We start from the raw sequence: 21,498 nt of genomic DNA, 5'->3' as shown, positions 1-21,498 counted from the left end.
ATATTCCTGGACATACTTAGATCTTCAGTTTGCCTTGAGAATATTTCATTGGATCACATGGTTGTTTTAAAAATGCTGGTTGAAACCTTTAAAAACAATTTGAGTATTTATGTAATAAGTAAATCACAATTCAATAAATGCCCTGTTTAGGTAAACTAATTATTACGATACTGATTACTTTCAATGGAATAGTCTCAACTTTTGTTGAGATGTTTTATTTTACTATAGAAAATAGACTACAGAATCATTTTCATAGTTCATGGTATGAGCCCATTTTAGACCATTCCTTGATTAGAATAATATCTCTTCAGCATTATACCGTAAAATTTTGGCCTTTTAAAGAAATTTTTTAAAAAGTAGAGAAATCCAAATAAAATCTTGCCTATGTTTTGCATTTCTTAGAACTTTTTCTATGACTTCGAAATTTACAATTTCAACCTTTTCTGGGAAAATTATAAGTGAAACTGTTATTTCCTTAGTTGTTATTAAAAACATCTCTTCATAATTTCCATAAAGCATCCCTTCACTTTTCATAGCTTTTGATATCCATGCCTTTATTTCCCCCTTTTTTTGGCTTTTGTTCCATTCCCCAGAATCTTTTTTTATGACATAAATTTATTCCTTTTTTTCCCAAAAGAATTGGACCACAGTGAGATACGTAGTTACAAAGTTCCAACACTCGTCCTTTCACCGGTATACATTTCCCATCACCAGTATCCAGTATCCCATTTTCTTCCTGCCCACCCTTCTCCTGGCTGCCTCTATGGCAGGCATTTTTCTTCTTACTTTCTCTCTCTCTCCCTCTCCCTCTCTCTCTCTCTCTCTCTCTCTCTCTCTCTCTCTCTCTCTCTCTTCTCTCTCTCTCTCTCTATCTCTCTCTCTCCTTCTTATTGAGCTTTATGGTTTGCATTTCAGGTACTGAAAGGTTATCATGTATATTTCTTTACCTACTTTTCAACATTCAGTTCTTTTCCAGAGTGATCATTTCTAGCTATTATTGTATGACATAAAATTAAGTGTGATGTTTATCCTTCCATGAAGAAATATTTCACTTACCCCTCCCAGGAGACTTCTCAGGAAGGAGAAGCTGCTAGAGCATCACTCAGGCATATATGGCATATCTAGCTTTCTGCCTAGAACCTCAGGCTTCTTCTTATTGGTTAGAATCTTCTTGGAAAACTGTGACTGAGCAGTGATTGGCCTGAAACCATTCAGTGTGTCCCACCCTGTTATTAGCCCCGAGGAACCTTAAGTACTGTGTCAACTAGTAACTAGTAGTAAAACATTAATCCTTTTAGAGTAGAATTAAAGTTTCTTTAATTCATAAGGGGAGTTGAATTGCTCAAGAGCAATCAACCAACAAAATACGGGCAGTGAGTGCCCCAGTTGTTCGAGCCTAAATAAATCGAGTCTGCTATCTTATATCACTCATTTCCTCGTAACCCCCTATTAACCAGCACAGCAGCAAAATTGAGGCCCCCAGAGACAGTTCTGTATTTTGTAAATAGAAAATTGTATTTGAGATGATTTTATCTTGCATATACTAGATATTTCCCGAACCCTCTTTTGTATGTGCAGATTGTGAGTCAAATCAATGGTTTATTGAAAATATTTCTACCTGGTGGGAAAACAGTTTCAGCAGTATCAATCAAACTGCTCAGGGTAAGTATCCCAGCAGCACTGTTAAAGAACGTTTTTATTTCACTTGGAAGAGTGTTTTTATAAAACCTGTTTTAGCCTTATGTAGAGGGAGAATGGTGTTTCTCAAATGTGAAATGGTGAGGACTAAGGTAGCACCAGTAAAACAAGCAGATTCCTTTGTTCCTGTTTTGTCCTTGATTTTCAGTTGGGTTGGCTGAATCAGTCTTTGTCCTTTTGCTTATTTTTCAGTTGCTGAGCAGCAGGTTTATGATGGAATATAGTGCATGGCTGGAGTTGGATCCCTCCACTCACACCACAATCTACCACGTCCTATCTCTGTGAACTCTAACAAGCTACTCAAATTCTCTGCATCTTAATGTAGTTGTGGGTAACACAGGTACCTATCTTGTTGCAGAGTGAACACAAAGATTGAGTTCATTTGTGTCTGACATTTAGAGCAGCACGGATTGGTACCTAGCACTTGCTTTTGCTATTTTAGAGCTTTTTTATAATTAATTGGTGACAAGATTTGGATGGAGTGGGGAACAACTATTAGGGATTACAATTGATATTCTGATTCATAGCATTCTAGCACTGTCATCCCATTGTTCATTGATTTGCTCGAGCGGGCACCAGTAACGTCTCCATTGTGAGACTTGTTACTGTTTTTGACATATCGAATATGCCACAGGTAGCTTGCTGGGCTCTCCAAGAATCTAACCCGGGTCAGCCGTGTGCAAGGCAAACATGCTACCTGCTGTGCTACCACTTCAGTTCATTCTTATTCATATAGGGAGAAAAAGAGTTTGGAAAACAGATACTAAATTAGAGAAGATGGAAGTTCCCATAAAAATCCTTAAGATGCTCTTAGCTGGGTAGATCATGGGAGTCATTTAGGGAAATATCCTGTGGCTCACTTAGAAATAGTGACAGAGTTGCAAGTAAATACCTGTAACTCACTTTTCTGGTATGAGGAGGCATTTTTTTCTACAAACGGTTCTTTATTTGCCATATAAAATTACTCAGCATAGGAATTAGTCACATCTCAGATTCAGATGGGAGGCAAGTTGTCTGGATCTAGGGAGCAGGCAGCCAAAACAAGTTTTACTCGTTGACCTTGGACAGGAGCTGTGATATCACTTATACATACTTGTGCCACCTCTCTACGTTCCCTGCAATTCAAATATACCTCACTTGCAGAAGACCACATTTTTTTAACCTTCTTTCATTGCCAAAGACTGTGACTACCTCTGAGAGCAGTTCATTTTCTTTTCCTTGAGGCCTGACTACCAAATACTGTACGTTAAAAGTCTTGGTCTTATATCAACCAGACATTTTCATTCTGTGCCTCTTATCTTGACCTGGGAGATGAAAGTCATTATTCTCTACTAGAGGGATTCAGGCTTTCTGGGACAAATGGGACATGTTTGGGAGGGAGCTATGGATGAAATTACAACATCCATAAAGCCAAACTTGAAAGATCATTTTAATTCAGGTCTTTCAGAAAGGTGTATAAGGGAAATGGAGAATTGTCAAGCATATGCTTCTTTGTTTTCCTCTTGTTCTTACTGACAGAGATCTTGGGAAGAGGCAACTAGATGATGATCAAACTATAACACTAGGCACCTGTTCTTAGGAGGATTAGGATCTCATGGGATTTCTGTGTTGCAGTCAAACTATGGTTAGCATGTACATGTTTTCATATTGTTTTCATTTTGGCTCTGAAAATATAGATGTGGTCTTCTTTTTTCCCATGATTATAACACCCTATCCTAATCCCCAAACCAATTTCACACAATGAGCATGAATAACTGTTATGAATAAAACCACTTTGTGTTAAAAGAACTTTTCTGGTGAGATTAGGGATTATATCATTGTAATGTTGAAGATATCTGAAAAGTTTGTGGAACTAATGCTTCATAAGTTTTTATCTTCTGGTTTTGTGCAGGGTGGCTTTTCCTCTTGTTATGTTCTAGTAACATAAGACCTTGATGTATTCTAATCACTGAGATGAAGAGTCTTGATGGATCTTGCCTGGAAGATGAATGGCACATATGGTAATTCACATATATTTCAGTTATTTTAAAAGTATCACTTATGAAGGAGGTGCATAGTGTCATGGAATATACATCATTCTGGATGTCCAGTTGAGCATGGCTCCAATGAGTGTTCTTGGACCAAATTACTAAATGGTTATCAGGTGATCCAAGCCTGATTTCCTCTACCTACTAAGATCCTAAGAGTCTCTGAAGTCTAACCATAGGACATTTATAAGCAAGGAATCTTTAGTTGACTGCATAGTCATTCTCTAGAGTGATGACCTTGGGACATGAGATAATCTCCATTGCACAGTTCTATTCCTGGCAGAGAAAAAAACTGCTCTTTCATTGCTGGTAGGGTACAGAATCATTAAACTTTAAAAAATACTAATTATAGAAAGTAAGAGAGAGTATCAGTAAAATAAAATTCTGTGTTGGAACCCAATGTAAGGGCTTTGCTACAAGATATTTTAGAAGGAGAGGACTTAGACAAGTGAGATAATTCTGAGATGCATGTGCTTTAGGGCCTGCAGCAATGAATAGCTGGGTTATCTGTGGATGGGGATGCTTTTTCACTTGTGAGCATATCTGGCCAGTGGCTTTTCTTAGGAAAAGCCATTTCTGTTTATTCATTGATCTGTGGGCCTTTTATGTCTTAAATACCTAATTTCATTATAGGTAGTTAGAATTAGGAATATGGGTAAAGTATCTGAACAGTGCAGAAGGACAGAAAAGAGCAGGAAGAATACAACATAGCTCATTTACAAAAAAGTGAAAGCAGAGATTTGAAGCAGATGTTAGAGATTATAATAAAGTTGCTACATATGGTTGGAGCAGACCTTATTTTCTCATCTGTAGGAATCTATATGTAGGGAAAAAGAAAAGTGAAGAACACCAGCAATGGTTTATTGTTTATACAACACAACATGGTAAATGGTGTCAGAATCAACCACACACATTTATTGAATTCATTGACTAAAACAAGCCTCTCTCCAGTGCACTCAAGGTCATTGTAATTATATCCACCATGTGTCCCAGTGGCAACAATAAAGCTGGTGCTCTCAGGCAAGTGCATATTCAAATGTCCCCTTATCAAATTCTTCAACTTCATCTTCCCATGTAGAAGAAGGCATGCTGCTATAAGGATCGAGCAGGATTTTGAAGCATCGAATAATAAGAAGTCCCAGGAAGATACACAAAATCCCCACAAAAGCAAAACCAGTTTTTTGTTCCAGAGTCAATGAGAAAGCTGATACTTCGTTGACACTCATCTTAGCTGAAGAGTTGCCACAGTAGGGACTACTCATTATTCTCTGTCACATCCTTGTGACCCTTTAGAAATCTTGCTGGAGTCACCTCTTGGCCTGGAAACAAAATTAGATTCCATTTAGTTTCTACGGTGCATGCTATCGATCAGGTAATAGTTTATGAAAGCTGGCATTTTTCAAACCCTCACCATTTAATTCACAAAAGCTGTTGTAGCACATCATCATGTATGGATCTGAACAAAATTAGTATTGGAGATGCTACCTCTACTATAGTAATTACAAAATTGCCCATCCTGGACAAATTTCACTGTGCTATGGATTATAAATGTAAATTCAAGTAGGAAATTAAGCATTCAGAGGACACCAAAAGATGATTAAATCTCTGGTTCTTTGACATGGATTGTCATCTATTTACATTTTATTTTGGAAGGTGTAGATAGTCATAAATAATCATGTTTAAAGTGTATCACCACTGCCCTTTGTCTAAAAATTATGACCTTTATAAATATGTCTCTTCTCTACTTCCTCTGCTTCATATTTATGTACCAGTATTTTCTTTTACACTCCCACTTCATAAACTAAATGTTATGGTGTGTGTGTGTGTGTGTGAACCCAGACCTTTCCACTCTTCCACTGAGCCAAACCTGGTCTCCAACTGCTAATTTCTTAAAGGGACAAAATATATTTTAACAATTCCATCAGTAAGAGAAGTACCCAACACAGCCACTAACAAGTAACACACAATCATAGTTGTGGGCTATTAACCAATTCCCTATCATTGCTATTAACTCTCCAAACACCCTCAGTAAACATGAGGTTCAAGTTAAGCAGTATGTTCTTTACATAAATCCAGTTTCAAGATAAGCTCCCTAGTTCCTTTTCATCCAAATTTCTACTCCAAAACTCATAATGTATTGAAATTCCAAAACCCAACAAATACATTTAGAAAGAATAATGTCGAATGGAAGCAAAAACAGACATTTGGTATCTTACTGTTAACATCAAAAAATTCCTAAAATTTAAAATCCGTGAATTAAACAAAATGATCAGTAAACCACAGCCACCTTTCTTGAGAAGAGTGTCCTCAAATAGCTTGCTGTTTGGTAATTACGAATGATATGTTTTCGGTATTTTTGTTGTTCCTTCTGATAATTTGAAGAAATGTATTTGTTAAAATGACTGATTTAGACTTTGGCAGGCAGGAGGGCATACCTGGTGGTTCTCAGGGCTTACTCTTGGCTCTGCAACTCAGAGATCACTCCTGGTGGGAGTCAGTGACCACAGGGAGTACTGAGTGTCCAACCTACTTGGCCAGATGCAAGGCAAGTGCCCTCCCCATTGTATTATCTCTCCAACCCAAAATAAAATTTATTTATAAATTTTATAAATAAAAATTTAGACTTTTAAAATTTTCTAACTTTTGGCAAAAGAGAGAACAAGGAATGAACAGTAAAAAGTGGGGAAAGAGAGAAATTAAAAAAAATATGTTCCTTTGCTTTCAAAATTGTTTGCCAACTAATACAACATGCAATATCAAACAACATTTGTTTTTTTCCACAATGGGATTATGAGTTCTATCTCCAAGCCTTAAGTTGCAGAAATATTCAGTTTTTTTCTTGTATATGATGTTTATTTGACATTTTTGCTTAATAAATAAAAATATATTCCTTTAAACCCTGTTGAACTTCCACCATTTTACTTTTTCTGCCTCGCCAAGTATGATATACTGAAAATATTTTATTATTTCTTTAAAATTTAGGATCACTTAAAGTAGCTCAAAATATTTTTAAAGATTGTGTTTTCAGCGCGTAGGGCATTTGCCTTGCACACAGGCTGACCCGGGTTCGATTCCTCTGTCCCTCTCAGAGAGCCTGGCAAGCTACCAGTGGTGTATCTGATATGCCAAAATCAGTAACAAGTCTTACAATAGAGACATTACTGGTGCCCACTCAAGAAAATTGATGAGCAACGGGATGACAGTAACAGTGACAGTATTTTCATGTTCTTTGTCCTGTTGAAGGCGGAGGATATTGGACTAAATGTTTACTTACCTTAAACTTAGAATCTCTTAAACTTAAGAATCTCTAATACTATTACTTTTGCTACTTTTAACACTTACTTTTAATACTATTACTTTTACTGTAATACTATTATTTTCATCAATTAAAAAATTTTTAAATGTTTTTGGGTAATTACCAGCAGTAGTCAGGGTTATGCTTGGCTCTGCCCTCAAAAATCACTCCTTACTGGCAGGGGGAACTATGTGGATACTAGGGATAAAACTCGGGCTGGCCACATTTAAGGCAAGCCCCCCCACCCACTGAACTATCTCTCCAGCCATAAAAACTATTTTGTTGAGATCTATATACGTTCTGATTCTTTGTTGGATGGATGGAGAAACTGAAAAAGTTAAAAAAGAGTAAGAAATAACAAAACAAAACAAAAATCTACCAGGATGTTTCTATATAGAGATGCTGGGTTAAACATTTGTCATGTAACTGACATGCCGAGTCATGCCATTGTATTCAGCTAATTCCCCCTGCTGGATTTTTTTCTGCCCTTCCTCAGAACCATAACCTTGTTGGGCAGTAACATTTGAATATTTCAGGAAACCTGTGGCTAAGAGAAGACAATAAACCTGATTTATTGGTGGACACTGTGCTGTGCTTCACAGATTCTCATCAAAGAAGGACTTGTTGCCCAGTGGCTGGGAATGCTGCCAGCCAACAGGCTTCATTTGTTCTTGCCCTTCACGGATTCCTTACCATCAGAGAGCCGCCTCAGCCCAGGAAACAGCCCCCTCATAGGGCAGACGGTTTTCAGTGACAGGCGGGGCCATCTTGATTGGAATGGACACAACTCTGAAATTGTAACTGTTTCGAAACTCTGAAACTATTGGAACTCTAAGGTTCCCAGGGGTAAACTGAGGCTTTTGAACTCACACCTCAGCTCAAGTTCTGCCCAATTATTCTTCCCCCTCCATTTGTGGTGATCTCAACACAATGAAAGCTCTGCACACTGAAGTCTGGCTCAGTTTCTCAGGAATACAACAGTTGCTGTCACAAAACTTAAAAAAAAAGAGCAGTTTTAATGACCTGTCTTTTTTTTACCCAAATAGCTCATATTACCATAATGCAGAAACAGCCTAAACTGAGTTAAAATCACTGTATCACTGTATCATTGTCATCCTGTTGTTCATCGATTTGCTCAAGTGGGCACCAGTAGGGTCTCCATTGTCCCTGTCATATGCTAGTGTAGCCCGATGATGTATTGGGGACTCTTTCAGGATCAGGGGAATAAGGAATGTCGTTGTTACTGTATTTGGCATATTGAGTATGCCAAGGGTAGCTTGCCAGGCTCTTCCGTGTGGGCGGGATATTCTCGGTAGCTTGCCGGGCTCTCCAAGAGGGATGGAGGCTTTTAGAGCGGCCTCTAGTCACCTTTACAGGTGTTCCCAATCTAGTGAATGTAAGCTTTTGGTCGACTGGCATGCTGTAACGATCTGCACACTGACAAACATGCACCTGCCTGCATCTCTGTCTCTGGGGAGCACCTGGGACATCTGCGGCCTCAGGTTGATCTACTTGAGGTTGATGGAGTGCGCCTGGAGGTTGTTGAGCAGCTGGCAGAGCAGGACCCTATTGCGGAGGGTGTGTGCCAGGTCGAAAATCTGCGCTGAGTCCCAGTTAAAATAGTAATTTTATTTTTTAGATGTTTTTTAAAATTACAATGATGGCACAGTCATCACTATCACTATCACTGTCATTTCGTTGTTCATTGATTTGCTCGAGTGGGCACCAGTAACGTCTTCATTGTGAGGCTTGTTGCTACTGTTTTTGGCATATTGAATATGCCACAGGCAGCTTGCCAGGCTCTGCCATGCGGGTGAGATACTCTCGGTAGCTTGCTGGGCTCTCTGAGAGGGGTGGAGGAATTGAACCCGGGTCGGCCACGTGCAAGGCAAATGCCCTACATGCTGTGCTATTGCTCCAGCCCATGGCACAGTCATGGGATGACATATAGCTGGTCCTTCCAGAATTTCTCTGTGGATTCGTGGCCAATAGTTAATCCACTTAACCCATATCACTCTGCTATTCTTATTCAAGACCACCAACGACCAAATAAACAAATTTTTAAAGAAGGCACAACACTTTTTTGCCCCTATTAAATTGAAATAAGTTATCTTCCTGATTAGAAATATAAAACTTCTTATGTTACAACTTTCCTAGCATATAGAAAGTGATCTTTTGTTATTAGTCATAGACTAGCTATTGAGTCACTTAGTACTTTAAATGGAAAAACACCTACTTTTTTCTTTAAAATATTTAAAATTATAGTTTAGGTAACATGGCTATAATTTTAAAATTTGTAGTATTTATATAAAAAATTACTGTAATCCCTCACCCCAACATTTCCCAACCCTCCACTAGTGTCCTGGCACCTTTGCTTCAACTTCATTTTCCCCCTTACAGATCTATTCACTGTTTAAAAGTTTTGTAATCCAATGCCAAGAGTTTGTTACTGTTCAATGCTGGATTCCCTGTTTTGTCTCTCTGTATACCACAGATGGGTGAGATCATCTGGAATTTGCTCTCCCTCTGATTTATTTCATTGTTACATGTTTTTCAGTCCCATCCACATTGCACCAAACTACATGATTTCATTTTTTCTTAGAGCTGTATTACATCTCATTGGAAAAACAACTTCTTTGAAGCAGTTACCATAGTTCCATGTTTAGGGTATTTAATAAAAGTTAAAATTTAATTAACCAAATTAATTGTAGAATATGATTTTTTGGTGAATGACACTCTGATTTTTAAAAATATGCTTTAAGCATCCATAAAACATGAAAATGCATTTGTTTGAAACAAACAAGAAAACTTTGATTTAAGAAATCTCTCAGGAAGTTAGAAATAAACATTTAGCAGCTAATTCAAAGTAGAAATATTTCCTTGCTTTTGTATTAGATTCACTAATACCCAAAAATCTTTAGTGAGTAGGTTTAAATTATTGAAGTGACCATTATTAAATTTGTCACAAAGCTGGAATAAAGATCCAGAGAGAGAGAGAGTTCATCAGGTAAAGTACTTGCCTTACATGTGGCCAATCTGAGCTCAATTCCTAACACCACAAATGGTCCCCTGAGCAATGCCAGGAGTGATCCCTGAGCAAAAGCCAGTAGTAAACCCTGGTCATTACAAGGTATTGGCCCCAAACCAAATACCAAACAACAACAACAAAAAGAACAAAAAAGCAAAGCTGACATGAAAGTTCAATGAGAAGGCCACGATATCATAATTCAAGGCAACCCTGATTATAAGAGTTTTGAATGAAGCCAGAACATAAAGTTTGACAGAAGTGCTATTAATTTCCTTTATTTAAATGATAAGGAAATAGATGCTCCAACACCATATGTATAATACTTGATTTAGTAGTTTGTATGAAATATATCTGCAGGTCACAGTTAATCAAAAGTGGTTATAAATCAAAAATGTAAAGTGGTTGCTTAAATAAGCAAATTCTTAGATTTAATAGTGCATAAATGATCAAAAGTAATTACATTATTACTATGAATTGGTCACACCTTACTTTCATCCAAAAGTGTTTTTTCAATAGTTATTATGTTCTAGTAGCCAAGGATCTCTCAACGTAAAAGGTTTGTTTTAGATCCGAGCACAATCAAGAATGAAATAATGAAGGCTTCTATATAAGTAACATAAGGGAAAAGGAAACAATAACTTTTTAGTATCTACCACATTCTTGCAAGTGTGGCTTTACATAGTATTTTATATAATCTTCATAATAATTTTATAGGGTTGAAAAGATTATCCTTAGTCTCTTTTTAAAAATGATTCAAAGATGATGATTAAATTTAGAAGAAATAGAGACTTCACATATTTGGGGATCAGAAATTTTTTGTTTGTTCTTGGGTTTTTGTGAAAGAGATTACAGGTTTTAAAGTATGTCTACATAGATGTGAGGGATGAGATTTGGCAACTGTGATGTCATGAGCCGTAAGAAGAAAAACTTGAAAGATGATTCCACTCTATAAAGCTTGGACAAGTGTGAGGATGGTTCTTTAATTGCAAAATGTAAAGAAATGATAATGTGTAGACTTGGAGAGTAAAAAAAGTTTAGTTCTGGATTCAGTGAATTTGTGGTTTTCATAGCTGGCATATAGCTCACATTTAAGCAGTGGTATTTAAAAGACAAGTTCCTTTGGCCCAGCAAAAATTGCTAGTAGAGTAGAATGTCTGCTGTACTATTTTTGCCAAATCAAGTTTGTGTAGAAAAAAAATCAAGAATGGAGAGAATTCAGTATACATATGCATTTTTAAACTTCTTTAAGAGGAGACAATTGTTGATGGGCAGGAGAGATAGCTTAATGGGCTGAAGCACACTTTGCATGCTGGAAGCCTTGGTTTGATCTCTAACACTGCACCATCTCCCAAGCACAGAAGCAGTTCTAGAGCATTGCACCAGGAGTTTCCCTTAAGCACCCTAGATGTGGCCAAAAATCATCATCACATAATCATCATCATCATCATCATCATCATTATCATCATCATCATCGTCGTCATTGTCCTTATCATCCTCATCAAAATGAAAAAAAAATCCAAGGATGTAGGTCAGCAGCAGAGTACTTGCCTTTTTTTGTGTAAGGCATCCCTGGATTCAGTGCTCTGCTCACAAAGGAAAGAAAGAGAGGGACAGAAAGAGGGGTGGGGAGAGAGAGAGAGAGAGAGAGAGAGAGAGAGAGAGAGAGAGAGAGAGAGAGAGAAGAAAGGCAGGCAGGCAGGAAGGACGGATCTTATTTTTTCCCAGAAAATGGAAGACAATAATGCTCTACATCACTAATCATCAGGGAGATGCAGATCAAAACAACAATGAGATATCATCTCACACCACAGAGACTGGCCCACATACAAAAAAACAAAAGCAACCCGTGTTGGAGCGGATGTGGGAACAAAGGGACTCTCCTTCACTGCTGGTGGCAATGCCGACTGGTTCAGCCCTTTTGGAAAACAATATGGAAAATTCTCAAAAAATTAGAAATGAGCTCCCATTTGATCCAGCAATACATCTCCTGGGTCAACAAAGTATAGTAGAAATGACATTTGCACTTGTATGTTCATTGCAGCACTGTTTACAATAGCCAAAATCTGGAAAAAACTGGAGTGCCCCCAGACATATGAATGGTTAAAGAAACTTCGGTACATCTACACAATGGAATACTATGCAGCTGTTAGAAAAGATTAAGTCATGAAATTTTCATATAAATGGATCAACATGGAAAGTATTATGTTGAGTGAAATGAGTCAGAAAGGAGGCAGACATAGAAAGATCACACTCACCTGTGGAATATAAAATAGCAGAATGGGAGACTGACACCCAAGAGTAATAGAGATAAGAATCAGGAGGTCTGCCTCATAGCTTGGAAACTGGCCTCAATGCTTGGGGAAAAGGCAGCTGAGATAGAGAAAGGAACACGTAGTAGAGAATATTGGGAGGATCCTCTCAGGTTGAAAGCTGCGTGCCAAAAGTAGACTGTAGACCGAACAGGATGGCCACTCAATACCTCTATTGCAAACTACAATATCCAACAGGAGAGAGAACAAAAGGGAATGCTCTGCTGCAGAGGCAGGATGGGGTGACGAGGTGGGTGGGGGTGGTGGGAGGGATACTGGGAACATTGGTGGAGGAGAATGGGCACTGGTGGAGGGATGTAAATGAAATGCAAACATGAAAGTTCATAAGTTTGTTAACTGTACCTCATGGTGATTCACTAATAAAAATTTTTAAAAAGAGGGAAGACAATAGCCATATTCAAATTATCAAAGTATTAATCCCGAGGAATCCAGATCAAATTGTTCTGAATAAATTTGGAGGGCATTTTTGTTGTAAATATGTTAAAAGTTTTTTTGCAATTATTACAAATAATCAATGACAGGCTAAACCTAGGTGTATTCCTTGAAGAATGCCTCTTGCATAAGAAGAAAACAGATGTGATCAGAACTATGAGTGATAAAGGAGAAACAACAAAAAGGAAGGTTTCCTTGCAGATTTCAAACATGCAGGCCAGAGATAGAGAGTTCAAAGGTCATGCACACATGCTTGGCATGCACAGGACTTCAGGGTTGAGACCCAACACCACATGGCCCCCCAGCACTGTGCCCCAGCACTTCTGAGAAGACCTCCACCCCAAATTCAAAGTACAGGAGTGTAGATTATTTGGCACATTATTTTAGTAAGAGGACATAGTTTTCTGTTACGTTTTCAATTTTTTATTTTTTGGTTTTGGGGCCACTCCCAGTGATGCACAGGAATTATGGTAATGCAGTGGCGGGGATTAGATGCAGAGATCCTACATGGAAAGTATATGCTCTAGTCCTCTGAGCCTTACCTCTGGCCCTGTGTTCAGGTTTCAGTAGAGCCAAGTAAATAAACTTAAAGATTCCAAAAACCCTGATATTTTTCTTAAAAACAATTGTTTAACCATATTTTAAATCAAGATACCTAGATTTACAATACTGTTAATCATACTTTCAAAATGCATATATAATTTCAATAAAACCAGAAAACCTACTTTCCCTCCAAACATTAAGAAAAACTCTAGGGAGAATAGAGGGTCCATTAACATTCTTTTATTTTAAAGGTTTTGTATTGTTGTTGTTAGTTTGGTTGTCTTTTTGCTTTTTTTTTTTTTTGGCCATGTCCAGCAACGCTCATGGCTACACCTGGTCTTCTGCTCAGGAATCACTCCTGGCACTGCTCAAAGAATGATATGCAAGGGGGGCTGCATGCAAGGCAAACATCCTAATCACTGTGCTATATCTCTGGCCACATCTTAAAAAGAACTTAAACTTTTATATATACCTTCATATTGACCTTATATTATAGATGGAAACAAACTATAGGTCAAGGAGAAAATCTGAGTGGACACAATTCAAAGGTTGAATGAAATCTGGGGCTGAGAATGCGGTCCAAATGTGGAGTCTGACATGTATGAGGTCCTGGATTAGATCCAAAACAAAGCAAAACAAAACAAAGAGAGAGGAAATAGAACAAAACAGCCATTGCTACAGGCTTTGTATATATAACCGTATAAGTAAATTATATAATTATATAAATAAATTACATAATTATATGAATAAAAGCCAGTAGGCCTGAGGTATACGTAGCTATGGGATAGAGCACATGACTCAAAAATGTGAGGCCTTTAGTTTAATACGTTGAGTCACACACATGAAGTAAAGAAGATATAAATCAAATTTGCTTTATTTTTCACAGTTCAGTAATTGGTTAACAATCTGTTCAGCAAGGATGATGCTCTTGTCATATATGTAGCAATTAAAATATCAGTATTTTAGGCCTAAATTTTCAATTATCTATTCAAATTCTCCATTTGACTTACTTGTACAGTTTCCCCTCACATAGTTTTTGATATGTTGCTAAGCATGATAATCTTTATCCCTTTATAGATTGGCATAGAGTATAATATGTATAAAGTCTATCTAATTAACAAAATGTTGCTAAGACTAAATAGAATTCTTCAGTTACAATAATTTCCCTCTTCATAATTAAAATTTTAAAATTACTCAGTAACTGTGGATGAAATATACATTTACTACATCCTCTAATTTCTGGATGATGTGGATAAACAAAAAGTCAATGTGTTCTATGCAGCAGACATTCTAATGCCTAATTTAAAGGAAATACATCTGTTAATATCTTGCTGACTAGGAGATAGAAAATGAAAAAAAACTGACAAAAATTTAGACCATTGAGCTTTCCAAACCACAAACTAAAAAAGAGCCTGTATGGGGAAAAAATAGCTGAAAAAAAATTTTTAAGAGTAGAATGTCACATTTTATGTTGATAAAATTATTTGTAAAATTATCACAATGAACAGTTAAATTACCTGGATCTGATTAAAGTTTTAAGCAACATTTTGTCATAATGAAGATTATTTGTCTCAAGATATGTTTATATACTTTAGAAATGAGAAAGTAATCCTAAAGCACCTCCTATCTTTATAATTAACAGGAAATGAGATTACTAAATTCTGGTAAATAATTGGATTAGATTAGACCAAGTTTATACCTATAGGTACTAAATATCCCAAGCATCATTTAGTTGCTTTACAGCTAATCAGCAATGAATGAATAAACAAAATCTTTCAGTGATCAGTCATATAAATAATACCATTGTGAGTAGTCAATTGGGGTTGACTAAAATTTTATACCTAATTATGTAGCCTTTCATATATATTGTGCTGCATATGCTGTTTGTTTTTTCTATAACATAAGTTTACTGATTAGAGATAAGAAAAGTGATTTTTAGAAAAATTTATTTAGTTTGCATGCTTAATATGAAATTGCAGAAACCAATAGTAAAACATAGAATCATTAAAGACAACCTTCTATATTTTATTTTAATCAACAGGTTTTTCCCTTCTTGTTTACCTATAAGTAGTATTCCAAATAGCAAATCTGGAGTAGCAAATATTGTAATGGAGTATGGAATTCTGGGTGAAGAATATGTTGATTGTAGTAATTAGATGCAATAATCTCTAGTGTTAATCATATGAACATTTATATTTCATAAAATGGAAAATATAAGATGTCCCCAACTTAAAAATTCCTCTCATAAACATATAAACCCCACATCAAATATGAATCTTATGATAGCCTTTTAAAACAACAAAGGAAAAGATAATAATTAAGGACTTATCCATATAGAGCCAGCTAATCATAATAAATGAATTGTGTTGGAATTAAAAGAAATCTTAAATTACAAACCCAGATGTCTTCCTTATGATGAAGTGCATGCATTTCAGGCCTTGCCAGGTATCCCAAATCTTGAAATCTGCTACAATCCACCCCCAGCCTTTCAAATTTTACCCTTAAAGAGAATTCCCTTCAGAGAATTTTTCCATAGCTCCTCAAGGACTCACTCCAGTCCTTGATTCTAAAGGTCTGAAAACCTGGTCTGAAAATTCTCAAAATGTCTCATCATTAGAGAAATGGAGACTGTCATTGTCATTCTGCCTTATTTGTCTCCAGTTTTCTTTGGACAAAGTAAAGCCCTGAAACCTCCTAGCAAACAATTTAGGAAAATCATCGGCAATCTGACAGCACACACAGCACATCCTTTTTATTTTTATTTATTTCTTTTCTTTGGCAGAAGCAACAGCAGCAGCAGCAGGGAAATATTGGGGCCCTCTCCTTCCGAATTTGAACTCACCCAAACTGCAGACTCCCTCCCCCACCCAGACCCGCCCTCCTCCTTCCCACTCCCGAGCTTTAGAAAAACAAGAGAATGAGAACATGCTTCTTATCTGGACCTGCATTGGAACCCTGTCAGTTAATGCAGGGGGAGAAAGTTACTTCGCAGGCTGCAGCGGTGTCTCACCTTCCATGCTTGTTGCCATGGAGATGACATCCAGCGAGTGGACTAGTGTTGACAGGTTTGTCTGTGTTCGCTGATCGGTTCAGAAACAATGTAAAAGGCGTATCCTGGGAATCTGCAGGGAGTCACTGGACCCACTGCTGTTAGGGCTTTCCTGGCCTAGGTGTGTAAATATCTGTGGCTATCAGTGAGATAGGACTCAAGTGCATGTGAAGTGCGTGTGTGCGCGAGTGGATTTGCAAGAAAATGTGCGTGGATGACTTCACTGTGGCAGTGTGTAAATATTTACGCGGAGGCGCCTGTGTGTTGTTTGTGTGTATGTCTGAGGGCGCCTGCCTCTGTGTGTGTGTGTGTGTGTGTGTGTGTGTGTGTGTGTGTGTGTGTGTGTGTGTGTGTGTGTGTGTGAGCCAGAGCCGAAAAAGGAGCCTCCCAGGGCAGCAACAGGCTCTATCTCATCCTCATCCTGCTAAAAAGAAAGAAAAAAAAATAGGTGCGCTCTGCAGATTAGCGATCGGAGTTGATCACCCTCTTGGTTTCCCCAGGCAATGGAAATTGAATGAATTTGTTAAGACCCTCGTTTCCCTCCTCGCTGCCCTGACAGTTGTGTCATTCGCGTTTTGCTGACCTCAGTGACCGCAGTCTCGATAGAAAAAAGTAAGCGTTAAATTCTTACGTGTTGCTTCTCATCTGATCACGGAAAGACCGGAGTGCAAGATAATCTGATTTAACTGGGGACTGCGAGCTTCTACTGGAGTTATTATTCCTCACTCGTCTTGTTTTCCCTTCTACGCAAATCCAACTGAAATCCCCTCCCTTTTGGAGGAGCCGGGGCTGTGCGCTGTCCGTAGTGCTGAAACATTGCGTAGTAAGACATTGCTCTCAGGTATGAGCTTTAAAGACACCACACAACAGCTGCTGGGATAAAGCCCCTCAGCAATTGCAAAGCACATTTTCTTAAAAATGTTGATCACATCATTTACATTCCAAACCTAAACCGTGTTGCCAGAAAAACAAAACAATTGAGGAAAAAAAAAACCTTTTTCTTCGTTTCCAATTCTGCTCATGTCTGGAGAATATATCCAAAACCTAGTTTCAAACACCTGTAGGTCTGAAAAAAATATTATTTTTCACTCATTAATAACTGAACTTTCAGTGGTTGGGAAAATTAAGATGTGTAATTTGGTACTCATTTATACAAAACCATGGTGAAAACACATAAATGAGAGGTGTATATATAGGTTAATTAATGAAATGAAAATAAAATCTAGAGTCACTTATAGTATTTGTTAATTTAGGACACTTCATAGACTTACAAATAAAGGAAAATAGTAGTCTACAAGGATGTGCTAAACAAAGTTATTAATTTTTACTTACGACTATCAAAAACTTTATAACTAAATGTCCATCAGAGAAAAGAGAGAGAATAGAATAACAGTAACTTGTTTTTTTGCCATGATTTTATTGATAGTTTAAATTTTGCTGAAAAGTTTTGTAAAACAATATGGACATTCCCCAAAATCTAGAAATTGAGTTCCCATTTGACCCAGCAATGCCACTTCTGGGAATATACCCTGTTGACCCAACAACACACAGCAGAAATGCCACCTGCAATCCTATATTTTCCTATGTTTGTTGTAGCACTATTCACAATAGCTAGAGTCTGGAAACAACCTGAGTACCCGGGAATAGATGACTGGATAAAGAAACTGTGGTATATCTACACAGTGGAATACTACACAGCTATTAGAAAAAAATGAAGCCATGAAATTTGTTTATAAGTGGATGGACATGGAGAGTGGCATGCTGAGTAAAATGAGTCAGAAGGAGAGGGACAGATATAGAATGACCTCACTAATTTGTGGATATTTAAAAAATAGTATGAGACTACTATCTAAGACCAGGAAAAACAGGGGCCAGAAAGGACTGGCTCACAGTTGGAAGCTTACCCCAAGTGTGTGTGGGGCGAAAGGTAGTTAGGATAGAGAAGGGACCATTTTTAAGATGTATATTTAATTTGTTGAGATAATATTGTTTTATAAGAGAGTAAATATATGTCTTAGGATACAATGCTACTGCCTTGTATCGACCTTCAAAATGCCAGGTCCCTCCACCACTGTTCCTATGTCCCTTCTCATATGCCCTCTCTTCTCATATATTTGGTAATTTAAATTTGAATTTTACATTGTCTGGATAATCTCTGCAGTTTGTTCTACTCTATACTTCTGTCTTTCATACTGTGTCCTACTTCTACTTATTACTTTTGAAAACCCAGCTCAAGAAAACAGAATTAGCTACTGCTAGTTCTACCACTGATGTATGAACTCTACTCCAAGAATTTGTTATCTTGGTTGGAGATTTTTGACTTTCCCGATTAATTCCATAAATGTGATTTCATAGTCAATAACCATTATTCTGATCTTAAAAATACATACACCACCAATATAAATATTATTTAGTAAATCATATTTGGCTTAGAAAGTGGAACAGGATCATTGTTTTATATCACTGGTGAGTATCCTGCTCTGCTGTCATATACATGGATTTTTTAGAGGTTGTTCTACATTGTCTTCTATTATTTATTTTTATTTGTTTTTGTTTTTGTTGTTTTTTGGGACCCAGAGGTTCTCAGAGATAGTCATGGCTCTGCACTCAAGAACTACTCTTTGAGAGCTTGGGGGACCATACGGGATGCCAGGGATCAAACCCAAGTTGGCCGCATACTAAGCAAGGGCCCTACCCCTGTGCTGTTGCTCTAGCCCCTGTTATTTTTAAAACCATGCGTACCTCTGCATATCATTGACTGTGCTTCCACCAAATGCTTGTAAATTGATGCTAAAAGAAAGTTTCTATAAAAATTAGATTCTTTGGTGTTAGTTGGTACATGATCTTGATCTTTTCAAGCAATATGAGCAATGGTGATGGTCATAAAAGTCTGCAAAGTGGGTCATTCAAAAAAGTGTAATGGATTAAAAGTCCATTATGTTCCATTTCCTTTGCTACATACTGGAATACAAAGATATATGACATTTGGTCTCTGCCCTTGATAAGATACATTGCAAAACATAAAATCTATGAAGTGCCATAGCACAGAAATAATTTATGTTTTATTCTCTGTTGCCAAAAAAGCAAGGAAAAATAACAAAATAGAGAAAAGCTAAAATACCTGTACTTTAGGTCTTTTGCCAATGTCTGCTGTCTAGATCTTATTAAAAATTGCTTATAGATACAAAATAGATGGATGCTCTTCTAAAGGACATGTGCTCGGCCAATATTCTGGATAGCCTGTGATTTATTTCCAGAGCAATTCAAATTTTTAGAAGTGAAACATATCTATCTATCTATCTCTCTCTATATATATATATAACATTATTTAGGCTTCTCTCAAACAGAATTTCCTTTACTTAAGCATAACACTTTTAGTTTATATTGCAAATATTCTGCTTAGAACACTCATCAGGTGATACAGCCCGCTCTGTGACTACTATAGGCTTATTACTAAAGATGGTCAACAGATCATTTCTCTTTTTTATTGGTGCTTGGGTTATATTTGCTCCCAACTGAGGTTGTTTTGCTCAGCAGTTCACTTTCAGTGATGCTTAGGGGACCACTGGAGGTGAGTAGCAGAGATTGAACCTTGGTTCTGGTCCATTGAATTATTTCTGCAGCCCACTTACTATTTCTTATATGACATTGCTTTAAAAAACCATTTTTTCTATACCACTTATGTATTAATCTATAATACCACTTCCTTTTACTTAAACTACCTAAGTGTGTCTTCCTTTGCTGTGTCATGTAAATTATGTAACTGACTACATTTGTCTTTTCTTTTTGTTACAAACAAAAACAAAACAGGAGTTTCTTTATGGAAAGCATGCATTCACTCTAACCCTAATTCTCTTTTTCAGTGTGGTTCCTCATATAAATATCCTTAATGAAACAACAACCAAAAGCTCACGGAATTGAAGTAGATAAAATAAAAATAAGAACAAATTTATTTCTCTACTTTTTTTTTGCCAAAAAATGTTGGCTATAGTATGATGTGTGATGCATGCAAAGTAAACACCCTACGCTCTGTATTATCTCTCCAGCCCTCAGAAGTAAAATAGTTTTAAGGCACTTGCCCTTCATGTTCCTGAAACCAGTTCAGTCCTCAGCACTATGTGTGGTCCCCAGAGCACCGCAGTGGCCACTCCTGAGCGCAGAGCCAGGAATAGCCCTGAGGACTTTCCAGTAAGAGCAAACTCTTCTATTTACCCCTGTCCCAGCCTTACCAAAAGAAAAAAGACAAAAATATAATACTTTAAATGTTAATCCAATGTTTATTTTAGGTAATTTTAAGTATCTATTTATATCCAAGAACATCTGCTCATTAAAAATGCATTTTTACATATTTTTATTGTCATTTTTATCAACCCATGTATTTTTTTTCTTCATCAGTGTTGTTGTTTATTTATTTTTGCTCCTGGACCAGGGAAGTTTCTATCTTTCCCTCCCTTGCTTCCTAGATTAGTCAATAATATATGACACTATTTCAAATTGGTTTTGGAGCCATAACCAGCAGTTCTCAGGGCATATTTCTGGGTCTGTGCTCATGGATCACTCCTGGCAGGCCTGAAGGACCATATGTGATACCAGGGATTGAACCCCGGTCAACTGTGTGTGAAGCAAGAACCGTGCTCAATGTACTATCACTCTGGTCCTAATTTTAATATACTGGGAAGGGATTAACAATGATTGGAATGATCAAAATTCCAGTAGAAAAACGTACTGATGAGTATTTTGTCATTGTTCAAAATGAAGTGCAAAAACAAAACCAAACAAAGTCCAGTGCTTTTACCAGATCTGGTAGTCCTTTCTATGGTTCTAAAACTCCAAAATAACCTATAGAGCAATTAAAAATTTTTTTTCCAAAATGAATGATAAGTGGTATCATGATCAGTTTTGCATTAATATTTACCGAGTGGCTCAAAGTTCCACTTATTTCTGTTTCTTGTTTCCTATTTTTCTTTCTTTGAATTTCTTTTTCTAGTTTATTTACCATCTGATCTCTAGGGAGTAGCCAATACAGAAAATGTTGAAATAGCATTAGAGAGTACAGTAATAGGATGATTAGACTTGATTAGAAAATGACTGTGTGA

General features: G+C 37.1%; 1 protein-coding gene across 6 annotated transcripts; it reads right to left on the bottom strand.

Annotated features, from left to right (window-relative positions):
- Window positions 1-4,614: 4,614 nt before the first annotated feature.
- On the bottom strand, window positions 4,615-17,243 carry CTXN2 (cortexin 2). Of its 6 annotated transcripts, none has more exons than XM_055130044.1 (3): window positions 17,034-17,243; window positions 16,364-16,826; window positions 4,615-5,044 (listed from the first exon to the last, which is right to left on the bottom strand). In XM_055130044.1, exon 3 carries the CDS (start codon window positions 4,985-4,987, stop codon window positions 4,742-4,744), a length of 246 nt encoding a protein of 81 aa, XP_054986019.1. In that variant the 5' UTR covers window positions 4,988-5,044; window positions 16,364-16,826; window positions 17,034-17,243; the 3' UTR covers window positions 4,615-4,741. The 6 variants fall into 6 exon arrangements, with proteins under 6 accessions (XP_054986019.1, XP_054986020.1, XP_054986021.1 ...); XM_055130045.1 differs by having other exon boundaries at window positions 16,364-16,823; XM_055130046.1 differs by lacking the exon at window positions 17,034-17,243 and adding an exon at window positions 7,714-8,004 and having other exon boundaries at window positions 16,364-16,935.
- Between the last annotated feature and the right edge of the window lie 4,255 nt (window positions 17,244-21,498).

This window comes from Sorex araneus, chromosome 3 (genome assembly GCF_027595985.1).
Source record: "Sorex araneus isolate mSorAra2 chromosome 3, mSorAra2.pri, whole genome shotgun sequence".
Lineage (NCBI taxonomy): Eukaryota > Metazoa > Chordata > Mammalia > Eulipotyphla > Soricidae > Sorex > Sorex araneus.
This window is presented reverse-complemented; position numbering and strand designations above follow the sequence as displayed.

Coding starts and splice junctions, on each gene's coding strand:
- CTXN2 (XM_055130044.1), bottom strand. CDS start 4,987: ATGAGTAGTCCCTACTGTGGCAACTCTTCAGCTAAGATGAGTGTCAAC.